Source organism: Falco rusticolus, chromosome 13 (assembly GCF_015220075.1).
Source record: "Falco rusticolus isolate bFalRus1 chromosome 13, bFalRus1.pri, whole genome shotgun sequence".
NCBI lineage: Eukaryota > Metazoa > Chordata > Aves > Falconiformes > Falconidae > Falco > Falco rusticolus.
In genome coordinates, this window is record NC_051199.1 from 27750713 (window position 1) to 27776293 (window position 25581).

The following is a 25581-nucleotide window of genomic DNA, read 5'->3' on the forward strand; positions in this document are numbered from 1 at the left end:
AGCATGTCCAGGTCCCTCTAAGTGGCAGCGCATCCATCTGGTGTATCAAGTGCTCCTCCTGGTTTTATATCATCTGTGAAGTTGCTGAGCGTGCACTCTGTCCCATCATCCAGGCTCATTAATCAGAATATACTCGATTTCCTTGTGAGTAGGATTCCACTTCATGGAATCTAAGCATTTGATTGTTTTAACTATGAACCAAAGCATTTGATTGTTTTCATCAGTAATAATAGTTCTCATAGTGGTTAGCCAAATCTTACGAGAAGAACATGTGTTTTGACTTGATGTACATGCTATTTTGAATACTTTCAAATCAATAAGGTATGTATTAAAGGGATTAAACTTGGGTTATGTGATAGACTTTGGGATAATTATAAATAGAAATTGTTCAGTGGGTATATTCATATGGAGAGCCATCCTGGCTCTTGTAGGGATGTGACTTATTCTTATCAGAGATTGGAGAAGGGATAAATAATGATGTTCAATTAAAGATCCAGAGAAATTTGACTCATTTCTTGGGTGAAGACATGTAAGCATGCATTTCAGTATAATCCACTATCTAGTGGTGCGCAGTATAAGTCGTAAAAGATTTAGGGACTGCATGAACTGCACATGAGATCTCAAGGCAGTGGTGAGCCAATAAGCATAATGCAAATGGTTAATGAAAGTAAGGACGTGGTTTTGGTATTAGTAAGTCTTCCTCCGTGGTGTGTTGCCTTACTGTGATGATTACCCCTAAAGAACAATGTTGGAAAATGTGCTCAAAGGAGAACCATATGAATGCCTGAAAAGATTAGAAAGGGCGCGTCATAATGTGACATGTAATAATGTGCCATTCAATGAGTTCCATCTATGGAATTTATCAATGAGAAGATAATGGGGTGATTTGATCAATTTGCATGTATTTACATGAGAAAGAGGAATGTAGGTGAGCAGACATTTTACTTGATTCAGTGGCTGAAAGTCATAGATAATAGCAGATTCAGATTGGAAATAATGTGAACATTTTCTGTAGCATGTGAATTTCTCCTCTAACAGTAAGGATAATTAACTTCCAAGTGCTGTGGAAGATTCTCTGTCTCTGAAATAGTAATTCTGAAAAATATGCAACTTATTCATTCAAACAATGAGATAGGGAAGTCCTACGGTCCTGATTCAAGATGCCAGACAAGATAATCATAATGCTCCCCCTTGCCCTGATAAAATTAATCTTCTAATTAGACGTCCAGATTCCAGAGCACTCCTTGTAGCTCTGCCAATTGCAGTGAAATCTGACAAATGTCTCTGTGCTTTGTTTCTTTCCTCGTCTGTAAAATGAGTAACTGCTTGACTATATCACATGGAACCTATTTTTGTTAATTTTAATTAATTAATTAAAATCAATTATTAAAAAAATTACTTGTACGTGTATTTCACTAACCACTCCCTCATTGGAAGATGGAAAATAATTGTTCTGTATTTACTCTCACCTCTTCTGATCCATATCCTAGATTAACGAGTACCATGCCAACATTCGGTGCATGCACACTGCAGTGGCACACATTTCTATATGACTAATGGTGGGGGGAGTGGGAGGGAGAACAGAACATGTAATTTTTCCATTACAAATTTCGTTGACTTGCTTCTCATTCTAGGACATTTAAGTAAGTCTATTTAAGAAGTGAATGACAAGTGCTGTCTTAGGGAAGAAACTAAAAAGCATAATTTAAAGCCGTAAGTCATCATCATTTTTTATTTTTATCGTTTCTGTTTGGTGATAGGATTACTTGGATTGCTTGTAGCCATAAATCCACATATAGACTGTGTCAAAGAAGATCAAGCTCTCCATGCTCAAAGCATGAAGTCAGAGCAAAGCTCCCCAACAGATGGCCTTTTCTTTCCATTTCATGGACACTAGTTCTCACTGGGCAATTCATTATTTTCTACAGTTGAAGCAGCTGTGGATTACTGTAATTATGTATTTAATATATCTCTGACAATCCAGTATGAATACTAATTTGAACTTTATACATCTCCTTGGAATCAGGTTAATTTTCTCATGATTATATAGCTTCTGATTAACTGAAGATGTTTGTGAGGCTAATATTTTTCCTGCTACAGAAATAAATTGTGCATGGATTGCAAAATAATAGTGGTGTTTTCAGTGTTCAGTCTTGCTGAAAGTCCTAGGAGAGAATTTCTGAGTTCCCCAAACATTTTCAGATACCATGCTTTTGCTAATAACCTTGTTTTAAATTGTGAGTTTGGCTTTCCTAGGATACATATTGATCAATAGTAAATTATTTTCTTAAATATTTATTTTGGAGAAAAAAAAGACACTTTTTAATAGAAAATAATAGGCCAGCTGCACCAGAAGTTTCTATTACAGGAAAACTCTACTAACAGGTTTCTTTAGGCATGTTTGTCCTTTAAATAGCTCCTTGCTTTAGAGGGCAAAATGTTTGTCTTGGTGCCATTTGTAGATCTTGTATTATCCTCTTGAGAGTAGATTATGTTTTGCTATCGTATGTTTTCCTTTTGAATAACTATTCATAGCTTCATGTCCTTATTCCAAGAGGTTTGCCTCAGCAAAATCTCACTGACTACAGTGGAGTTATTTGTGGTTCATGCTGATGAAGGAGAGGCATCTGATCCTAAATACCATGTGTGAGATGTGGGAGTCAGGGCTGATATACGTATATTTCTCTGAAATCAGTTAAGTGGCACATGTGGGCCTGGAGGCAGAATTTTTGTGTCTGCTTCAATCAACACCAGCCTTTCCCACATTGTAGTGTGAATAAGTTGAGAAGGTGGTTTGTCTGCAGTAAGTTTAGCTCTCAGGAAGGCAGGAACCCAAAGTATATGCTTTAACCGTTTCCTTCCTATAGTATGTATCTGACAGGGCATCAGGATGCCAAGAAACAACTCTTGAAATGACAGTAAAATAGGAAAAAATACTTACTACCTGTGCTGCACCAAGTCTGAAAACAGGGTGGCTAGACAGAGGGAATATGCTCATAAAGTTGTCCTGGTTCACCCCTGGAAGAAAGGACATCTCTATTAGAATGAGGTGGGTCAGGGGGAGATTGACCTTCAGATCTTTTACTCTAATCTGGGATGTGATTTCATTAACCTAGCAATCTGATTTTAGAGCAATACATATATAAAAAAGTATTTTTTGTACTGTAATTTTTAAAAATAGACAGGAAAGCCTTATGTCATTGCTACAAAAAAATACATTTCTTGTCCACAACCTTATCATGCCATGGTTTTTCCCATCCTATTGGGAGATATCTAATAAGTGCACTGTTCCTAGAATAATGAATTGTGTGGGTGTTTTTCGGGTTTCTTAAAGATGTGGGTCCAGAAACCTGTATGTAAAATTATTTTTGCTACGGAGTACTACTAGTCTGAAATATGGAATGTGAAATTCCAAATGGGATCATTATGTATTTCAAATAGCACCTCTAGTTGAAATCTTTTCTGTGAGCATTGAAATGATTGAGCTGTGAATGAAGGTCGGATTCTGGCAGTGACAGGCATCCATTCCCTGGAAGCACCAAACACACGCGTTGGGTCCAAAGCGACTCTGGAGATGCATCTTAATCCTGGAAGAGTGTCTGAAATGCTTGATCTGCATGGGATTCAGTGTACTAATTTACATGGTAGGCTATTTCTCTGGGATCCCCTAAGGCTTAAGAGAATAGCATGAAAGATTTGTCTGCGCTGATGATGTGATCAGTGGTACTCAGACTTTTAAGCACGGGCGTGTTTGCTGGAACAAGCAAGGGAGCATTTGCTCCCTAGACTGCAGTTTACAGGAACTGAATTAGCAGGTCTCCTTACACCTTGAGAGAACCACTTTGCTCTCTGCATCTTACAAATCTTGGTGCTTTCATGTGCGTAGAAATCATTTGATCTTTTATCCCATTTTTTCGGCATCAAAGTTAAACTGACGAGTCTGTAATTCCATTTCTCTCCCTTTATACTATTTTAAAAGTAGCCCCGATATTTGCCCTTTCCAAATAGCATCTCGCCATCCTCTGTGAATTTTCAAAGACAGAGGTCATTAAAGAGATTGTTTCAGCCCATTACCTATGTATACCTGAATGAATTTCATCTGGCCCAGCCAGATGGAAAATATCTAATCTTTATAAGCACTTTCCAGCGTGTTCTTTCCCTATTCTGTCTTGAGATCTTGGTTATTTGCCTCTGATATTAGCTGCTAGTTGAATGCAACAAGGTAAAGATAGTGAGTACTGTGTCAAAAACCCACATTAAATACTTCAGCTTTTATGGCATCATCTGTCAATATCTTTTCTACTCTGCTGAGCAGCAGAGCAACATTTTGCCTGTTTTTTTTTTTTTTTCTTTTATTACAAATGAACTTGTAGAATTTTTTCGTGCTACCTTGGCTAGCTCCAAGTCATTTTTTTCTTTAGTCTCCACTTGTTTCTCAGTGTTCGTTATTCTTTTATACTCACATACTATTCTGACTGTGTATATGTGTCCTTCTCGAGTCTGAGATCACTGAGCAGCTTGTGGCTTAGCCAGGTTAATTCCTGGGCGTTTTCTGCATTGGGATAGTTTTCATTCACATAATTTCTCTAAGGAAACATTTGGTCCCATACCTTCTTTTCTCCTTTGATGTGCAGCTGTTGGTCTTTTTGTACTGCGAAGCCTCAGAGATCTTTAAGTGTCCTTACTTTAAAGTCCTTTGTCTTTATTATGTTGTTTTCTCCCTGAAGAATTAATCGGCACTTTCATGCAAGTTGTCTTTTGCCTTCTTATCTTAGGGGGCTTCTCTGTGCTGGAACATCCCTCACCCAGGCTGTTTTTTGCTGCTATTACCAACACACTCCAAGGTTGCTGGACAACCTGTGCTCTGAATAATTTCCTATAACATATCTGAGTAGTTGCAGTACTTCATTACATCTTGTGCTTTGGTCAATTATTCCAGTTCCTGGTTAAAAACCCCCAACTTCTTGGTTTTTCATTCGGTATCTGATGGACCTGTGCTATGGTAGTGCCCTCTGCTTCTCTTTTTTACATGATGACTTTTGTCAGGGCTGTCTCCCATTTACAGACTGGACCTAAAAGAGCAAATACTCTCTTGATGTGCAGTGCGCTTCCTTATTTCCATAGCCTCTTTTCTTAGTAAGTTATCTGTATTAGTAATCTAGTCTTGTGAGTTATTTACCGAGCTTCTCTTACTGCCCATTTATATTATAGTTTTGATACTGTACTGATTTCCGCCCAGCTCCTTTTGTGTATTCTCCACAAGTCTTGTGGAGATGTCTGATACGGTCCATAGATCAGTCCCACTTTGCTCTTCATTGTGTTTCCTTCCCATGAGATTATCATGGCCAACACTATCTTCCATAGGGTTTACACCCATGTTCATTTGTTGTACCCCCCTCAGGCTTTTATTTGTCAAACTCACTTGATCCTGCTTAAAAAATATTTTCCCTGAGCTAAACCAAGAGGTGAACAAAGCTGATATTCCTCTTTTCATAAGGTGAACTCTGTTCTTGCCCAGCAGTTCATGGTGTGTTGTCTCTGAAGAAGGAAACTTGTCATAGCGACCTGTGTGTCTTTGGAAGGGAGGGAAATGTGTGAAAAGATAGGCAGCAAGATGTGATAGAGGAATCTGGATGGGTTTTGAAATCCTTCATTGGTGTACGTGCTACACCAGCAATACCACACTCTAAAATGGATCCTGTATTTTCCTGTGATCTCTGAATGTTTGCAGTAACTGGGCAGGCAGAATGAATTGTCCCAAGAATATTAAGACCATAAATTTGTGTTTTCCCTCCTTCCCCTGTAAATCATAAGAGCTGCTGCAGAGTGCAGGTCTGAGGCAATAAAGTCTCTGTCTTCCATTTTTTAAATTGGAAATCTGTGTTTATAAATAATGGCCATTCCATCTAATTAAATCCTTCAGTTGCTTATGTGCCAGCGTTCTGATCGTCCCATAGCTCTCATTTGCATTGCTTGTTTTTCATGGGGTTTTGAAGCTGCTTAACACTTGCCATCTTAATTAATGTATTTTGTCATAGAGTACTCCAGTCACTTCTTGCATGTTTACACACATGGCGTGTAGGTGCATCTTCGCTGTGTGCAAACATCTGCATGGAGAGACACATAATTCAGGAGCCAGTCCTGATGCTCCTCCTAGCCAACCCCACCGAGGGGTGAGCAGCAAGCAGATTCCCAGGGCATTGCCGCTTAGAGAGGGTTTTCCACTGAACAGTGTTTATCAGCCAGTAGCAGTTTAATGAGACCTGCATGAGTGTTTCAAGTGCCAGAAATATGCAAGGTCCCTGCATTTGCTTTGGTGAAAACCTGAATTTTAAAGGTCAGGTGGGTTGGTGAAGCCAGGCTGTGGGACATGCTGAGCTGTAGCAGCCTGCAGAACATGATGAGGATGTGCAAGGATGCAGCTGTCCCCTGCGCCTGTGGTAGCCTTCCAGACGCCAAATACTCTACCGAATGTAACTGTGTAAGGAGACTGCTTTGTCAAGGTGCTACTTGATTTTTGAAGTAGCTTCATAAAGAAGCCTTTAATTAACTGGTTTAGGTCTTTGCTTCCTCACATACAATGGTGCTCCCAGAAGGATGCACTTCAGAAAAGCAGAACAAATTTTAGTAGGCAGTTAGCATAATTTATAAAATGTCAATTTGTATTGGATATATATTCCTTAAAAATTAAAAAAAGTGGGCAAATTTGAAAGTTAAAGACAGATGCTGGCTGCATCTAAGGTTCAGGTTACTACATAGTGAGGCATTTCAGCATTTCCTGATGTGATTTTTATGTAGGGTTTTTTTTTAATGAATAGATAAAAATGTGATTATTTTGTGTGTGTGTGAATAAGCACTGCAAGTGTATTTCACTGTATGTAGATGTTTTAAAACTTATTCTATATGTGGAATATTAGTTTTCAATGGTAGGATGAAATTCCCTATAGCCAATTAAGGTGTTAAAAGTCAGTCTTTCATTTAATTTGGAGAAGGGTGCTTCACATTGAAAACAGATCCACAAGGGATGCTGCAGTTACAATTTTATAAAAGAAAAGGATAAATTTCTACCAGAAAATAGGAGGTTATTGTGACCAAGAGAGGTAGTTGTTCAGCAATGTGCATTTCTGCAAAGCTGTTGTTTTGAAGCAGCGATCTGTGGGAAGGTGCCTGCGTGAGCAGGACCACCATTTCTTTTGTATTTCTCACTGCTGCAGTGCCTATGGCTCCAAGTTGCTTTCTCAGAGGGGTGGTGATGAGGAAGGCTGACCAGAAAATATTGTACCACTAGTTGTACCTATAATTAATGGCTGAGGCCAGGCACTTTCCAGGAGCAGCTACATTTGTAATTCCTTCCTGCAGGAGTAAGAGGGACTATAGGGAGGAGAAGGATGAAGCTATTTTGAAACCTCAAAGTACTGAAATGGGTTTATTTCCCCTAACTTCCACCTGTGACACAAATATATATTAATGAAAATAGATATCCTGAGAGCAAGGGGACCCTTGTGCTGGCTGGTGGAGGAGCGGCCGAGCTGTTGGTGGGCTGCCCAGGGGGGTGGGATGCTCTGCCGGCAGGCTGCCTGTGAGCAGCATCCTGGCAAACGGGTCTCTGGACCGTGACCTGCTCCGAGGTCCATGTGGGACGGGTGCAGGGGGCGTTTCTGATCTGGTCAATGAGTGTTGTGGTCTGTGTGGTGAGAACTGCGGCAAGATGGAAGAGCATGGAAATGGTGGAAGTCTTTCTTTGATAAATGTTGTTTATTTTTTATTCACCCAGTACAGTTAGCTTCTTGGTTTCTTTAATTGCAAACACATGCATAAACATGCGCTCACACCCTCACGCTTTTTATTTTTTAATATTCCAGGTACTGGGAGTAACTTTTTAAAACCAAGATAGAATTGCTTTTGTACTGAATAGAATATAGCACTATCTGTCTCATCGCTGCAGTGCAGCTAAGGACGTAATTACTCAGATGTAGCTGATCACCTTTCTTGCTGGAAAAAGAGAGGAGTTTGTATCAGTTTCATCATTGCTTTACAGTTTAAATCTTTAATCTAGATGTAATTTGAAAGGCAGTGGGCTAAGCAAGTGTTGGCTTTTGCTTGTCGCTGAGGGGGAGAAACCCCGCCTGTGAGATCACACTTGAAGTAGGTGTAATCCTCTGCCTCGATGTCTATGGAAAAATTTGCCAGTTGGGCTGCACGTGGCTGGCGATGGCTGTCCATCACACCGACTGCGGCTGATGGGCCGGATGGTTTTCCCATCTGCTTGTACCCATCTGTCTCCTGATTTTCCCTTGGGCTGCAAGATCGTTGGGACAGGACGGGTATTTTTCCTTACAGCCAGTAATATATAAATATTCACGTAGCTGGCACTGTATTTCAGGAAATGAATATGTATAAATTATTCTTTTGTTTTATGCTTTTTAAAGTTGCTGCCTTGGGAAGAGCACAAAAATACTCCCCTGCAGAGTAAAAACCTCTTCTCAAAGGAAACACTAACCACAAGTGCCTGAACTTGGACTAAAATAATTGGTGTATCTTTTGGCCTTCCCTTGGAAGAAAATCACTATTACAAAGTAACATTAAGTATGCTGTACTCGTGTGGAGAGTTTGTTTGGTTTTTCTAGAATAATTTCATTTGTCTCACATGGCTTAGCTTGCAGAAAAATTGAACACAACTTTAGTGACATTTTAAGGTCGCAATTTAATTGGCAGTTGACTTTGGAAAACTAAATATAAATCCAGGAACAGCCTGTTGCTGAGTAGAGGTAACTTCTGGTCAGTCCCAGGCCTGAAATAATATGACCTTGTTATCATTTATTTTTCTCTTTTGTCTTGAGGTTGGCAGGAAAGCTGGAGCAGGGCAGCAGCCTGGGCTACATTCTCCCTTTTCCAGTTCCATTTGTATCAGAGATGGAAAGCAGGAAAAACCAACCCCAAATCCGTGCCAGAAAGAGGGACTTTCTAATTATCCCTTATAGTGGGAGTGTAATACTCGCAGGAGAGGGATGCTAATGCTTAAAAACCAGAAAGCTATCTTGTGTTGGATCTCCTTAGGGTGTCTGAGCCCAAGCCCCGAAGGAGAGAGCTGTTCAGTGGTGGCAGGGATCCTGGGGCACTCACACCTCTCCAGAGGCAGATGCTCTTATTAGTTACCACCATTTATGTTTTTGCACAAAGGTCCATAACATCGGTACAACCATGCCACCTTGTGTTAATTTCTGTTCCCTTATGGCCTGGAGCAGTCAGAGAAAAAAATGTAAAAGAATTTTCTGTGTGTGTATGCATGTGTGTATATGTATGTAATTTTTTAGTGCTGTTAAACATTCACTTCTATCTCCCTGTCTAAGCCTGGGTTTGTATCAATAGCAGGTGAAGTGATTCCACTCTTTCAGTTTGTACTTTAAAATTTAGAATAAAAACATTATATTTCATGATTATATTTTCAAAATATGTTAATGAATAAGTTGAGCTGTTGTGGTATGTATGTGTCTAGTCCAGCATAGGTAACTCCTTCTGAACTGCCATAGATTCCCTGCTGAAGAGTGCATTATGCCTCAGCTTAGAGGAATTTGGTCCATTATATCCCTGACTCCTTGGAAGTTTTGGGTGGGCAGGGGTCATTTTGGCAGAGAAATGACCTATGGATTTTGCACCATGGAGTTAGTAGCATTGAGTATTTTATTGTGAGGAGTTACGTTGGAGAATGCTTTAAATTTAAAAAAAAAATACTATGGACTTGTGTTAATCTTTTCAAAAGACAGTATTAGTTAAACTTTTACCTCTTTTGTACATAGTCAGCAGCAGAATACGTGAAGTCCCGCCTGCCTGAAGTCCTAAAACAACATCTTCAGGACTACGAGAAGGACAAGGAGAACAGCGTGCTGTCTTACCAAACCATCCTGGAACAGCAGATTTTATCAATTGATCGAGAAATGCTGGAAAAACTGACTGTATCCTATGATGAAGCAGGTATATTTTGTGTTTCTTTCTAAATTGCATTTTACTGAAAAAGAATTGCTCACTTTCAGTCTTTCTCCTGAATACTAGTGCTTGTGCTGGCAAATTGAACTTCGTCCTCAAAGGTATGAAGTGACTCAGTGAAACATTTCTTTTTCCTAAAATCAAGTTGAGATAGAAAATTTTCCACATCAGTGATTGCATACTAACTATCTGAAAGGACAGTTATTTTTCTAACAGCACTTTGTCCTTTGCAATGCACTGATGTTGACTGATGTAGCTGTGTCTCTTTATTGTCTCTGCAAGTGGTGCGACCTGGTTTCTGTGATTTTCTCCTTCATTGCTAGCTTATTTTTGGGCTTACTTAGTTAAGAGTGTACTGGATAGTCACAGAATTTGATTTTTAAATGTGACATAATGCACGTGAATACCCAAAACTACTTAAATTGTTGAGCGTTGGAGGCATTTTAACAGTGCAGTTACAGGGGGGTTCAGTTTTGTTATTCACCTCTTAATAATTTGAAGGTTTTCTTAATTATAGCTAATACTACTTACTAGCATTTTGTTAAAGTAGTTAGAAGTTTCTTCTAGCTTTTAGATCCTTCACAGAGTTGTCTTGGTGCGTGATCTTCACAGTTACAGAGGAAAAAATGAGTTGCTCTTCATGTTTTCTGCTGATCTTCCAAACTAGCTACCCATATATGCTATACGCCTACTCCCCTGAATCTTCCCAAGTTTCTCAGTGTGTAGATAAATTGAAATTAATGAGGCAACCTTGCAAAGAAGGAATCGAACAAAAAGAAGAATTCATTATTTTACCACTGAATTAGTATTCACGGTAATGAGCGGACTGGCAATGCATATGGAAGTCTGTCTGGACGAGCTGTGTGTTTCTGCTCCAGGTGTGTGCATGTGTGGCTCACTGCACTCTCCCCAGTAGCACATCTCTCAGCATCCATTTCTTAGCTCTGTCTGAAAGATGTTGCTGTGTTTCTCCGCTTTAACCACATGTGGCTGAGAGCTGCAACACACCACTTCCTTTCATCTGCAGCCCTACCAACCAGCCTCAAGCAGCCTTGTCATAGAAAAGGAGAGTTTATACTTAGTATGTCCCCATTTGAGGGTTTTTCTTAATCCCTGGTGGCATTTTCTTGTTCTGTTATTCCCCTGACTGTACCTGGCACTGTGGTGGCCTTGGGGAGCTGTGCTGAGCTGTGTTCCAGGCAGAAGCCTCAAATTTGTAACTGGGTTTTTCATATTGTTTAGATCATGTTTTCCAGACAGCAGCCCAAATGGATCACTCTTTTGTTTGGTTAGGTGGTACCCTGCTAAAATTGCCATCATCTGAGTTTCTCATCAGTAGTCCAGCTCTGGAAAACCAAGCACTGACAAGCTGGTGTTATTTTGTCCTATTACTTTGTACTCAGGCTGCAGTGCCCTGAAGTACTTTAAATGCTCAGACTGCTTATCAACTTCGTTCAGACTTCTACTCAGACTCCCACTCACTAGCAATGTGATTCTCTTAAGCTACTTTGATCTCAAAGGCACTCGAGCAACTTAAAATGCCATTTGCAGACTGCGCATTCTGGGTACTTACAGGGCTGTGAGCTTTAGTAACTTCAAGTAATTACAGTGCTCTATTACTATATCAATTATATTCGTGCACTCACCCAATAAATAAGCCTGATTCTCTTAAACTGCTTTGGCGGATGCTCTCAAGTCCCATACAGTGCCATTTGCAGACAACATGTCACGTACTTCAGGGTGTCAGAGTCATATGAGTTCCCAAAAGGACAACTGAGTTAAAATGAGGGTGCAGGATACTTTTTTTAATCACTTAGGGCCTGTTTTTAATGATGCATTAAAAATAAGCTTCAAAAATCATTGCTTTCTGTTTCTTCTGTTTATCTTTTTTAATGCAGAATTTACCAATCCAGTGACTCAAGTAAATCTTTTTCCCTGGTTCAGTCACTTCATCTTTCCAGTCATTTTGATTGATAGAAGTTTGTTAAGAAGGAGAAAATGTAGTAGAGGAAATTACCAAATGCTGTCAGAAGAAAAAGTATTTTCCTTTATTGAAAACTCTGTAAGAGAAAGCAAAGATTAAAACTGCTTGAAACACACATTTGGGGATTTATATCATGCTACAAAACAGTCATGTAGAAATACAGAACTAACTAGTTTAGAAAAGTCCCAGCATTCAGAACGAACAGAGAGCGCAGCTTAGTGTAAATAATAAGCCAAAATTTCGGCTGCCCAATCAGGTAGAGACATCTGTAAAGATTAAAACACAGAGATGGAACCTGTTCGTCATTCTAATCATGCCACTTGTTTACAACAAAAGCAGGAATGATGCTACCTGCTTTTGAAGTAAGATCTGATTGTGAGCAAAGCACAGAAAATGGGCAGTTAAATATAATTGCAGCAGCTGTCTGTGATCCAGAGTGCTCCAGCTATTCAGCACTCAAGCAGTTGTGTTGGTGACATTTTTCTTTTTATTAGTGTTTTTCCATACCAAAGTCTATTCAGTGAGAAGATCAAGCTGCTGTTCTTACATACATAATGAAGAAAGCAATCTTTAAAAATCAAAATTGTGAAAACAAAAGTGATTGTGATGTAAAGGGAAAATACAGCTTTGACTGGTTGGGGACTATGTGTGACATGAGCAAAACCCGGTTTAATTTCTGTAATCATGAGCAGTTGGAGTTCTGCTATGTGTCAGCCAGGGAAATTAGAAAGTTATGAGTTTAAGGTATGTGGTACGAGGGGTCAGTGGCTGACTGTAGCAGGGTGCTGTGTGGAGGGGAGCACTTCCCCAGCAAAGGAGCAGACTTTTTTCCATCCAGAAGCCTTTCCCGTCCCTCTTGGAAGGGCTGTTTTCCAAGGGTTCACAGAGTGCTTACCCCCAGCTGACTCCCTTCACCCCAGGGTTGTGTCCCAAAATGGGTAGAATTCAGCTACATCCATTTGTCAGAATAAAACAGAACTGCACTAGAATGGCTTGGGTTTCTGGTACAATTTTGCATGTTAATTTGGCCTTTCTAGTAGCATGCAATATTAATAACGTGCAGCTTCAGTGGGCTCAACATCCTAATGACTTTTTGTAAATCTTTCCCTATAGGAAATCAGTGTATCAGAGGTACCAAATAAAATGAGTTCATCTAAAAATAATCAGATGTTGACAAGATTTTTAGTAAAGTTTGACTAGGGAAGCTTTATAAAATGAAAGCAGGCCAAAAGTGACAGACGGGTACGAATCCTCTCATAATCTTTAAATCCTTTAGTGTAAAAAGTGGCATTCTTGACTAGCTACGGCTGGGTTAATTTTGTGCAAGAACATTTTTTCCCACTGAAGCTTTGTTGGATATTAATCCTATTCCTTCGCTTTATAGCATCTCTAAACAGCTGGAGTAGTCGGTGACTACTCTGTACAAATACAAATTTGGGATATTTAAAAGTGCTTTGGCATTTAACTCTGGTGTGGCAGGTAGCGAAAGCCTGCTAGGAGATTCTGGTGGTGGTTTTGTGCTGTCAATAGGTTTTTCTTTAATGGATGGCTCCTCTCCCCCAGAGTCCTGTAGAAATTGAATTTCATTATTGTGCGACAAAAAAGATTAATTTCATTTTTTCCTGCCATGAAGCAGTCATGAAAGATATTTAGGCACTGTATCCACAGCCACATGTCAGCCCAAAACATGTTTTCTTAGCTAATATTTGCCAGGGTGCCCAGCATTTCCTGGAGCACGCTGCAAGGAAAATGGGTGGCTGCTCCTCCTCACATCTTCCCCGGGGGACCGAAAGCTCACACCTGCCCAGACCCTGCGCACCTCTCCCTATAGGTGTGGTTTGTGTTAGAGTTCATTTGTAAAATTTAGCTACAGTTGATGTGCACCATTGCTTGCAACACTCGCTGTTAGTACCATAGTGTTTCTTAAAGCGAGGTTTTTATGCTAGCAGTCCGTGTCCCAAATCGCCTGAATACTCCAATTTTAGCAACAGAATTTATTTTCTGCTGAGATAAAATGTGGTGATTGGTGCTACAACACATTGCGCTTTGTCTCTGATGAGATGGGGTTTGTAGTCCGCCTTCCCCAGCAATGCCTGGTGCTGTGCTCTCCCTGGGAATCACACATTCCTGCAAAGCAGATGATGCAGCGTCCTCCTATCCTCATTCCTGGCCTGATTTAGTATATAATAAATTGATAAGGAATTAAATCAACTCCTCTTATTCAACTTGTATGTCTGTGCTTCACAGAAGGCTGAGTCTGGTTTCACTAGTAGTTGCAGCTGTGAAAACTGGCTCTGAGTAAATCCAAGGCTCAGACCTTCATTCTGACTTCAGGACTGCAACCCAGCGTAGATCCAGTCCTGTGGGCATTTGCTGTTGCTGGCAAAAGTACAGAAAGGCAAAAATATCCAGGATTAAACTTCAGCCCAAGAGGCTGGCAAATCCATCTGCTTCACACAAGCATCCGTGCTAGTGTGGTCATGCTGGGAAAAGGTTAACTTTAGTCATCAAAGGGCCAATGATGCTCCTTTTTCAATTACAGTGCTCCCGTTCTAGCAGTGCAGGCAGGTGTTTTCCCCCAGAGAAAGTGACTACAAGGAGAAAATGAGAAAATTAAGGCAGTAAAATTGCATCAAAATACATCCTACAATTTGAAATAATAAATACTGTTCTGGGGGAAAACCTTTTTTCCCACTGCAAAGAGCTTTAGCAGGTAAAGTCATCGTTATGCTACATCACAGGGAAGATCAAGCAAGTTGTCTTTGCTGTGATGTTTATCCCAAGGTGGCTCGTGCTCAGCAGTAATCCATTAAAAATGCAGAAAGAAATCTTTTGGGTTTGTTATGTCCTTCTTCAAAACATAAAAAAAAATAATTGTCTTACAGTGCACACTTGTGCTTGGACCATGCATGTGGTATGTGTTTGGTCCTTTTCATGGAGGGCTTGGTCATTGGGGAAATATGGGAACACACTTTCAGTAGTGCTGACTTTTCAGGTGTTGAAATCCTTGTCCTGACAAGGAGGCTTGGGAATATTTCTTTTCCAGTCTTGGCTACAGCCATTACCAGTAAAGCAGAGTATGGGCTTGCTGTGCTGACAGCACTGGGAAGAGCAGACATCCGTAATCTGACAGTTACACAGTGATAATGGTCCTACAAGAACATGTAATACTGCAAAAAATGAAGTGACCTGAGCTTAAAAAATGGTTGAAAAGCATTATGTACTTTTTTAGGAGGGATTTAAAGAGCAGGAAGGAGTGTCATGCACTAAACATGATAAAAACAACAGTTGCAAAGGCAGTGGGTTGCATGGAATATGAAAGAACAAAACTAGGGGAGCGGGAAGGAGACAGCAAGCAAGAGAAGAGCCAGGGACTATGTCTTTTTCTGAAGAAAAGGATAATTATAGAAGATGATGTGTTTCTATTATCTCGAGAGATGCTACTGGGTAGGATTTGTGTGTGCTGTAGCGAGCGCCCCTTGACAGGGGTTTAGCGATCCAGTACATTTATTTTCTGATGTGTTGCAAACACCTCGACACAACAGATGTGTAACTAACAGCGCTCAAATGTGTTGGGCAACATTTATTGCTGTGCCAGAGGCTTCCTTCTGACAAGCAGAAAACGAGAGTGGCCTGCAGGCCACCACGGGTGGCTGCTTTCTCTCCAGCTCAGGTTTGATTTTTAAATGTTTTTTAGCTATTTGGTCTCAAAAACATGATCTAAACCAACTCCCTTCTCTGAGTCTTGGTCACTGCAGTGAGAACTTGATGTTGTGCTTTTTCCAGATAATACAGTAGAAGTTTTACCCTTTATAGCCAGATGATTACTGCTGAATTTATTTAATCTCTGCCTTATGCTCCACGCTTTCTTTGGATTATTTTATTTCTTTTACACGTTAAAGGTACAGCTAAAACTTGGTCACTGTGAAACAGTGCTCTCCTGCAGAGGGCCAGTACCTGCAGCAGAAATCACAGGGCAGACATCGAGGGCAGAGTTAGCCTCTTCTACCTTTTGATACCTGCATTAAAGACATCAGTTCTGGCAACTTCTCTAGAGCTCTTCAGTAGTCATTGGAAGGAGAATGGTGTTTCTAGGGTGATTAATGGATTTATTTTAAGCATGTGCTTTAGTATGTGAAGAGTCGTATCCTAAACGTGCCCGCTCTTTTCTGTTGGCTTTGAATTAGCTTGTTGTTCACAGGTAAAATACAGGGAAGCAGCTCTAGTGAGGAGCTGAACGCCAGCCTCAGTGTCTCTGTATGTGAACACATAAACCCATTTAAACTACATTTCAGGTTGTAGCTTCAATGCAAACTGTGTGACTCCTGAATTTCCTGCGTTGTGGTCTTCCAGCTTTCTGGTATATTGGCAATGTTTATAAACAACAGACATGTATTTAAGCCAGCCCAAGCATGTTGTATTCTTTTGCTCCATTAAAATAAATTTTTATTATTCCTGTAATTGTAGCCTTTCAGCAGAAGCTCAGAGCAGAAGTAGCACTTTGACAGGTGCCTACTTGCCTGTGAAATATTCTTCACTTCCTCATCAATTTTGAAGTAGGTATTTAGCTATTTCCATTTGTCAGCTAGCAGTTGCTTTTCCAGAACTGATATAAATACTAACAATACTTAGTTTGGAGTATTTAGTAAATCTATTTATAGATTTGGTAAACCAAAAAAAATATTTTTTTTTATATTTGGTGAAACCTCTGTGCAATGTAGGTCCAATGGTGACTCTGCAGGGCTGTGTCAGTAAGTTAGGGATTTTTTTATTAATCACATGAAGTGTTCTGTTCTCACTCAAGTATATGTAACTATTTTTAGTCTTACTGTATAAATGCCATGTATTCTTTACTTTGGTGTTTATACATTTGAAGCAATTAAAAAAAGATAATTTTGCGATTACCAAAGTCCTGCAGAAAGAGAAGAAACCAACACAGCCCTGCAGAGTGCTGAGATTCAGAAGTCTAATAGAAAATGGTTTATAAACCATGTAATGGTTTTAATACCAATTATTACTAACTGACCTTTTTCTTTCTGTGTACTTATCAATTAAGTCTGGAAAGCATCTTTAAAATGCATAAACTTATTTTTTCGGTGGTTACTTAGTTTAACCATAACCTGAGATAGAATCAGTTCTGGTTTGTGCCCAGTGGAAGGGTGGTTTGATGTTTCTTGCATTCGGGAAAGGTTGCTTCTCCAGCCTTTTAAAGATTTTTTTTCAGGGACACTGCATTATCACCACCTGGTTACCATCTTCCCTGTTTGTATCTTTGGCCTAATGAAGTAAGCTCTGGGGAATTAAAACCATTATTTGAGATTTATTTTGCATAAGTTTTTGTTAGATTTCATTTGAAAACCTATAGATTCAGTTGATGTGCACCATTGCTTGAGATAGTCGCTGTCAGTACTGTAGTGTTCTTCCTGAATTCTAGACGCACGCGTTGCATGAATAGATAAACATGAGCACGGATTTATTTCATTTTTGTATCCTTTATTAAACAGATATCAGACACAGATAGCATTTGAAGACACAGCTTGCTGCAAATTCAGTGTAGGCAGAGAGGATATCTGTTCCAGGCCTCTGGAAGAAAGCCATCCATCTCAGTGGGGGTTTGTCACCTGCTGATGGATGCAGAGATAGATGCCTGAAGGGTCTTGTGAGTAGCCATGAAAGCAGCAAAGTTTGTTCTGCCTACAAACCTGGCAGACCATTTGGAGATCCTTATTAAATTTTCCTGCATCATTACCCAGACAAGTATAAGCAGCATTGCTGTAGCAGGGTGGAGCGGCACAAAATCATCACCGGCTGCACCTTTGCAAGACTATTCATTTCACCCCACAGTTGCTTAGATTTTAGTATTGAAATGAGTAATTTCACTCTCGCTGCTCCTAGTATTGCCATATTGTGTACAAAAAGCTAATATTTGCTTTCTTTTGAGAACATTTTAATATGAAAATCATTGGAAGAAAATACATCATAACATCAAGAACACGCACATGCACAGGGATTTATGGTGTAAGGGTGGGCGCTGCTGTGTTTCTGGAGATCACTTGCGCTCTTGCACACATCTTTGTGTCATCTGTCCTTGTGCTCTCCGCATTTGCAGCAGCGTTCAGCTCATGCTAAGCCCTGCTTTGCATGCACAACTGCATTGCACGCCACAATCAATCACTGTTAGCCTTTTCCATTATTTCCCAGTGTTTGAATTATACATGGGGAGATGTAGGAGGAAAAAGGAGCAAGAACAAAAGGCGGCTTTCTGTTCTCAAGTGAAGCTTTATTTAAAACCCTATCCATAATCTGTAACAACCCATTAAGGTAAAGAAGCTGGTCATGAACAAGCAAAAACTAGCTCTTCCTCATGCTGTAATACCTTTCTAACAGTGGCAGTTGCTGAGTTTTGGCAATACTGTTGCTTTTTGCTCCCTCTCTGTGCATCTTTTCCATCAGCTCTGGGATGACAGGCTGCAGCCACCGTCTGCCAGGGGCTTGAGCCTGTCTTTGGAAAGGTGTCGGCCTGGGCTCCAGCTGCCTGTTGGTTTTGCTGATCTCATACAAACGTTCACCCCACAGCGTGCTGTTTCACTCAGCCGCGTGCCGGGCAGATGATTTCCAAGGTGACAGCTCTGCCCCCAGAAAATGGATGTTTGGCGGATGGAGGGGTTTTGCATTTGCAAATGACCAAAGTAGGTTTTGATTTGGAGAAGTGGAAGACACAACCAGAAAATACAGAAAGAAAAAAGTATGGTCCAAGGTGACTTTTGGAGGGGTGTTGGAAGATGGTTAGCCCCTGTGTTTGATTAACCTGAAAAGGGGAAAAGTCACCAGTTTGATTAAAGCTGCCACCCTTGCTCAGGCCAACCAGCCTCAATTTACAGCTCAGGAAAATCTGCATCACCGAATTTCGTGTGTTGGATAGTGGAGGGGATGGGAACAGAGTAAGGATCTTGCATTAGATCACAAACCTCTTTAATTGTGTGTAATTCTGGTGTGTTGTCGCTCCCCACCCCTTTTATTCCTCCTCGACTCGCTTCCACTTTTCAGCCAGTGCAGGAAATACAAAGTAAGATTGCAATCCTTTTGGACGGGGTACATGTTTGTGTTTGTAATTCTGTGATAACACCTTGGGCACCGAATAAATAACTCTTAAATACCGCCTTGCTGTACAGCTCTGCCTGTATACTAATAAGTTCCTTATTTGTTCAGGAGTTAAGGTGAGTGATCCATCATATAAGTGCTTCAGGGCCAGCTGGAGAGCGCAGCAGATATTTACAGTGGTCCCCCGTGAAATTAGCTGCAACCTGATAGACGGTCCTGCTGCTGAGGGTGCTGGTCCTTTGTAAAACCTGACTCCAGGAGACAAGGGATAATGCAGTTGTCGTAAAAACCATTTGTCGGATACGATTGCCAGCCACGACGGGGGTTTTTGAACAGTCCTGTTAAGGCTGAGTGATGCAGGGATGCACGCAGCATCTATAAGTTAGCTGTTAGTTGCACTGTTTGTGAAGGATTTGCTAATTATGTGTTTTGAGTTCAGTTTAGTGCCTGCCTGCTGACACCTTATTTATAGCTGCTGCTTTGGCTCTGGTATTTATGGCTTAGGCACCTCAGGGAAGTGCAGGCCAGTTCCTGGGGTTCAAATGAAATTTTGCAGCCTTGATCCTTCAGGCAGAACTGGGATAAAGCCAGAGATGTCACAGGGCTTGGCACAAATTGCATGCTTTTAATTATTTTGGTGAGGGGGGAGGGGTCCAAGTAGGATTTTCATTTTGCTTTTACTTTTTCCCTGTGATTACAGGCCTCATTACAGTTGAACATCACTAATAAAAGCCTGTTGACCATCTAGCATAACATTTTCTAACTAGATAAGGTCAGTCATGCTCTTAGCGGCTTCGTGGGGCAGTGTGTGGAGCAGTGGCATTGCTGACCCTATTGCTGACGCTTGGAATCTCCAAGCATCGAGCCTCGGCTGTCCCTGTGCTGCCACCAGCAAACTTCTGCTTGGCCCAAAGCGTGGGGTGGATCCTGCAGCAGGTCGGTACCCAACTGACTCACTCAAAAGCCTTTAGTGTCATAAACTTCATGTCTTTAATATCTTTGGCACTGTGATTGTGGAGGGGTTTATTTGTCTGAAATTACTAAGAGGGTGAATCCTTTTATTTCCACTACCATGACCACCCCTCCCCCCACCCCCCGTGCAATCACTTTTGCAAACTGTGTTTTACATTGAAATTTGATATCGTTCCATAATGGGAAATGCAAAGCTGTAGAAGATTTCTAATGGATCTGTAGAAGATCTGTCTTACAGATCACAGAATTTGGGACACATCTTAATGAAGCAGACTACACACATCTCACTGTAAAACTTTTAGTAGCTTTCATTTGTTTGTAAACTTTTATCCAGCTCTTCCTTAGAAAAGTTTAGGTATTGTTATTTTGAAGGAATACCCTCATGTTTCCCAATGAAAAGTGTACAACTTCTTCCTGAATGCCCCAGGTTCATGTGAGCAGCTTTTGTTAACCGAGGCGGGTATTATTCTGGGCTTGGAAGGGTTGTGATATCCTCTGGCTCCCCTTCTGCTGGCCATTTGACCCTATAGAAATCCCACCGCTTTGTTCCGAAATCGCTCAGCACAGTTGCTGAGCTAAACGAAACCAAGCTAGTTACTGCCTTGGGTCAGAGTAGCTCGGATCTCCTAGGAAAGCCTCCGGTTCAAAGGAGAGAAATAGAAATTGCCCCTAAATTTTAGTTCTGCTGTAGAGGTCTAGGAATTGGGGAAAACATGTTCAGCAACAGATTGGAGGAGGGTGGGGGAATAGGTATAATTCCTATTTGAAAGCAGTAACTTCTGGGTTTAGTTTATACAACCTGTGCTTTTCAGCAAGGGAATGCTGCGTGCTTGCCATGGTCTGAGCGGGGGGCTGCGCGTTGTCTGCTCCGTCTGACATCTCTAAACCTCGCGCTGAGCTAGACCCTTCCTCTTGTTGCTCAGCTTATGTAGCAGCTGGTTGGAGCTGTTGTTGAGATTTCTTTTCCTCTTGCATACAGACCATAGTGTAGGCATTTTTTTCTTGTTGTGTCGCTGCAACACTGCACAGGAGGCTTAACTACTGCAGAATGCCCAAGCCCGTCTGCAAAGGAGTTTGCACATGTGGTTTTCTGCACTTTAATTATCCTGGTGGCATATGGAAATTTCTAACCAGAAAAAAATAAACTGTTTTCAACATATTTCTACTTCTAGCATATGCAATGGCTGAGTGGGTTGTTCAGGTGAAACTACATATGGGAGTGATGCCAAGAAATCGACGTTTGAATTGAAATGGAGATTCCCTTTGTATTAAGATTATTTTTCACATGGACAAGAAATTAATCAAGTGGCACTAGGATAGCACAAAGGTGGGAGCACTCGCCATTTCCACTGCAGTATTGATGAGGCAATGTCAGAGCAGTCTGGAAGATGGAGAGGCTGCCCAAAAGGCTTTCCACTTTTCAGTAATTAACTTTTGCTACCTGACGCACAAAACTTCCTTCCAGCTCGTTTTCCTACCTGGAAAACACTCTTAGCCATTTTTTATATAGCTGAGTCAGAACATCTGCATGAATCTGTTAGTCTGTAAGTGTATCCCAAATATGATGAATACAATATGATTAATGGTAAACAGGATTGAGTTGTATATACATACTCACTGATTAGACAGGAAAATAGGATCTAACCAGAAATACAATATGGTTCTCTGCATCAAATACAAAATCTTAAAATACAGCCAGGTAGGAATTGTTTCATGACGGAAATTAAGCTATGATCTTACCAAGATGTGAAGCAATTTCTACGTATTTGTAAGAATCCAATGTTTCTTTTAATCTATTTTAAAAGTAGGAGATCTTTTAATTTTAGAGCGGAAAAAAACATTATGTTGAGATGATTAACGAATTATGAGACCTTGAGTTTTCAGAATGGTTATTTTTAGGTCCGTGCTTTACAGAACTGACTTTTGCAGAAGAATTTTGTTGACTGAAAGAAGGGGCAAGTGCAGCTCATTTGTAGGAAACACAGCGCTGAGGGGATTCGGGGATGAAGCCTGTATAATGTGTAGGCTGCTCGGTCCTGTGTACCTTGCGAGACATTTGAGGAAATTAGGTGGATATCTTAAAAGTGCACATGTATTTTGCAAGGTATTGTTGAGTGATAGGCAGTTCATTTCAGTTGCAGGCAGTTAGCCCAGTAAATTGCCAAAATTGTGTATTTTGGAAATTATAATGGCATTTTCTCTAATCTACGTAGCTTTGGCTAAAGGAAAGTGTGTAGCTATTTAAACATTTCAATAACCTATAAAGGAGTAAAGGATGAGCACAATTAGCTTAGCCTTCCACAAAATCTTTGGTGAAGGTCGGATGTTGTCAGAGAAGCTGAAAAAGCACGAGACGTGGTGCCTTGGATTAGAAACCAGCCGAGGACGGGTGCCAACCATTGGGACCCAGCAAAAGGTCCATCTCAGCAAAAGGTTTTACAGTGATCCCACCTCAGTTAAGGTTGTTTGGATCATTTTTGTTTGGAAAACTGTTGTTTTCAGTACCTGATTTGTCCCTCCTTTTCTGTGCATGGTGGTTTGGGGAGCATCAAGCAAGGAAAGGGCTTCAGCCCCTGCAGTTCCTGCAGCCCTCTCACTGCTCAGGCGTGAATAAAACGTGAATGTCTCGTTGTGAATGTCTCGTGCTTGGTTTTATTGTTTCTTATCTTATAGATAAGCAGTGGATAATTAGATCTATTTATATGGCTTTAGATTCGAGTTGGTGGATCACTTGGAGGGCACATGGAGGCAGCGTTTCATGATCTTGAAGGTCACGCACCACTTTTTAGCCATATTCCTGGCAACTGGGAAGCAAGAGACTCCTTTATCCTCCGTCATTTTTCTCAGTCTTGCCTATTCCACAGGCTATAATCAAAGTTTTAGTTGCATTGCCCGAGGGGTATGTGCACAGCATGTGAAATCGGAAATCAGGAGACACATGGCTGGTCTCGACAGGAGGAGCTGAGGCAGATGGGCACAGAGGACAGCTACATTAATGATAAAAACATCACATATATGCCCTGAAAACTACTGGAGACTTATTGTTTAGGATCTAAAGTCCCTGTAAGGCAAGTGGAAATGCATGGTCTATAAATGAGAAAGAAGCTGCATGCGGTGTGAGTTGCTAGTGGAGAGTAAATATAAATCTGTGGGTTTCTTTATCCCGCTTTTTGCACTGTTCTGAGTAATTCTGTTTCCTCCTGGAGATTATTGAAGGTCAAATATACTAGCTCTTGCTTAATTATTATGTGAGTTCAAGCTTGAGCGCTGTTGAAAAGAAGATGGGAAGGGATTTTTTGAGTTGTTTTTTGTTTGTTTGTTTTTTTTTTTAAATCGGTCCACCCAGGTAAGTACCGAATTTCTTGACCTGCAGTGGCTCTGAACACATTTCTGCTCAAATGGTACAGTAGACCTCTGCCCTCCGTCAGTCGGGCATCACAGGAGTGCTATTGTACACCCTCAGCTTGTGACAGGGCATCCAGACTTAGCAAAAAGCAATTGTGTGGGTTGATTGAACATCCCTCCCACACGACTAGGAATCACCTGCAAAGGCAGGACTGGTCTGAGCTGTTATTCCATTCTCAGTTCGATACCCGGGTAAAGGACAGGACACGGCTGCTTCAAACCTGGGACTGAAAGACGCTGCCAGTGCAGGGCTGATGCTCTTCACATAGGCATTTCCCCAGCTCTTGTGGCTGAGCCTGCCAAAAACAGGGTGTGGAGAGCTGCGCCCGTCTAGGCATGGTGCAGCCCAGCTAGCCAGGTTATTCCCTTTCTAATTAAGGTTCCTGGGGATCTTTTTCCCTGCAGCTTCACAGTGGTCCCAGCTGGTGCAGCCCACCTCCTCCTTCTGCAGCCCACCTCCAAGATGAGATTAGACCAATTTCCTATTGCACAGACTTCTGTTTAATGCCAATGAGCTGTCACAAGCCCTACCTGTGCGGGAATTAACGCAGCTTTTAGCCCTCTGGGGTTTAATGCTTTTAGGCCAAATGCTAAGAGGACAGTGTTGGTCTCTCTGAAGAGAATGATGATGGTTTTGAAGTCACCATTCTGCCAATTTTCTTCCTTTTCCCTACGGGAAACTTCACATCAGATGTGATAGAAAGCTGAGATGAGGCAGTGAAACTATCTGCTCCTCCTGCCGTGGTGGCACCACGAGGTGCCTGACGGTGCTTTTCAGGCCATGGAACAGGCTGCAAGAGACGTTGGGATAAATACCTGCAAAGGACACGGGCGGACCTTTTAGGTGAGAGAAGAGGCCCGTGTGGGATGGAGAAGCAGGTGCAGGGTCTGTGTGGAGATACTGGCGATGTGTGTGTTTGCAGGTGGGGTTATGCAGAAGTAAGCCTGCGGAGAGGCAAGGCGCTGGTCAGAGACAGGAGAGGAGCGGGAAGAGGAGAGGGATGAAGGGGTCTTCAGAGGTGGTTGCAATTAGAGAATCAAAGCAGAAAACTAGGAGAGAAGTGGTGTCTCGTCAGCCTAGAAGCAGCACTGAGCTGGCTGTGCTGGAGCCAGGGAGAGGGATGAAAGAAGCTCACTCACTGTCTGCGCTGCCACTGGAAAACGCTGCTAGGGACTCATCAGAAGCTGCTTCGATGGTGAGCCTGGGGCAGAGGCTGCACTGGAGGAGGTGGAGTGTGGAGCTGGAGGGAAGGAAACCTCTGGCAGTGATGGCAGGCGGCACCTTCAGTGAGCTTGCAGGTGAGACAGGAACGCAGGGGTAGCCATAAAAATCATCAAGGGTAGTGATGGGGTTTTAGAGGGGCGTCACAAAGATGTGCTGTGAAAGAAAGGAGCCGGAGAAGCATAGGGATGAGGTGATAACAAATAAAAGATGTTTCAAAAAAGGCACTGGAGTAGAAAGACAGGTCCGCAGGAGGCAGCACATGAGCAACGTTCGCACACGGGCAAATGGGGAAGCAATGGGTACAGTGTGGGAGGAGGGAGTCCCGCTTGTCTGAGAGACTGTGCAAAGAGCTATGGAAAAGGTGGGGGAGGACTGGGAAAGGCAGTGGGAAGGCATGTGTGGAAGGACAGCTGCTCAGGAGGAAGAGTCTTGGCCAGGGACTTCTGGTGTTTCAGAGTGTGAGGTGAGGGCAGGGTGGAGGTGTGATTTCTCACCAAGGGACAAGCAAAAATTCAGGGTCAAGGAGGGTGGTGAGGGGGGAGAGGAAGGGCAGCGGTTACACATGCTGATGGCCTGAAAGCTGTGGGGCGTGAGAGACTTGGAAAACAGAAGGAAAACTCGACACAGAGGGAGAAAAGAAGCATTGTGGTGAGAACCTGGTGAGACTATCTGCACCTTTTCTCTAATGGGTTAGGATGGAACGAGGGCACTGGGGGAACTTCAACCAGCTTGGGCCATCTGGAGCCCAAGAGCTCTGGTCCTCATCCTGAGCTGCCCTGCCAGCAGAGATTTGGAGCCAGGCACCAGCAGGATTTCTTGATGCCACACAGGAAGCACGAGATCTCCAGCGGCTGCAGGGTGAGCTGGATCATGCCTGGGCTCTCTAATGCCTTTTAATGTATTAATCGGG

General features: G+C 41.7%; 1 protein-coding gene across 2 annotated transcripts in view; it reads left to right on the forward strand.

The window, feature by feature from the left end:
- PPM1L (protein phosphatase, Mg2+/Mn2+ dependent 1L) overlaps positions 1-25581 on the forward strand; it is a 108428-nt gene that overhangs the window by 65260 nt on the left and 17587 nt on the right. For both annotated transcript variants that reach the window (XM_037406713.1, XM_037406714.1), the window contains exon 2: positions 9798-9972. In XM_037406713.1, the coding sequence (XP_037262610.1) occupies positions 9798-9972 (175 nt within the window). The remainder of the gene's footprint in view (positions 1-9797; positions 9973-25581) is intronic.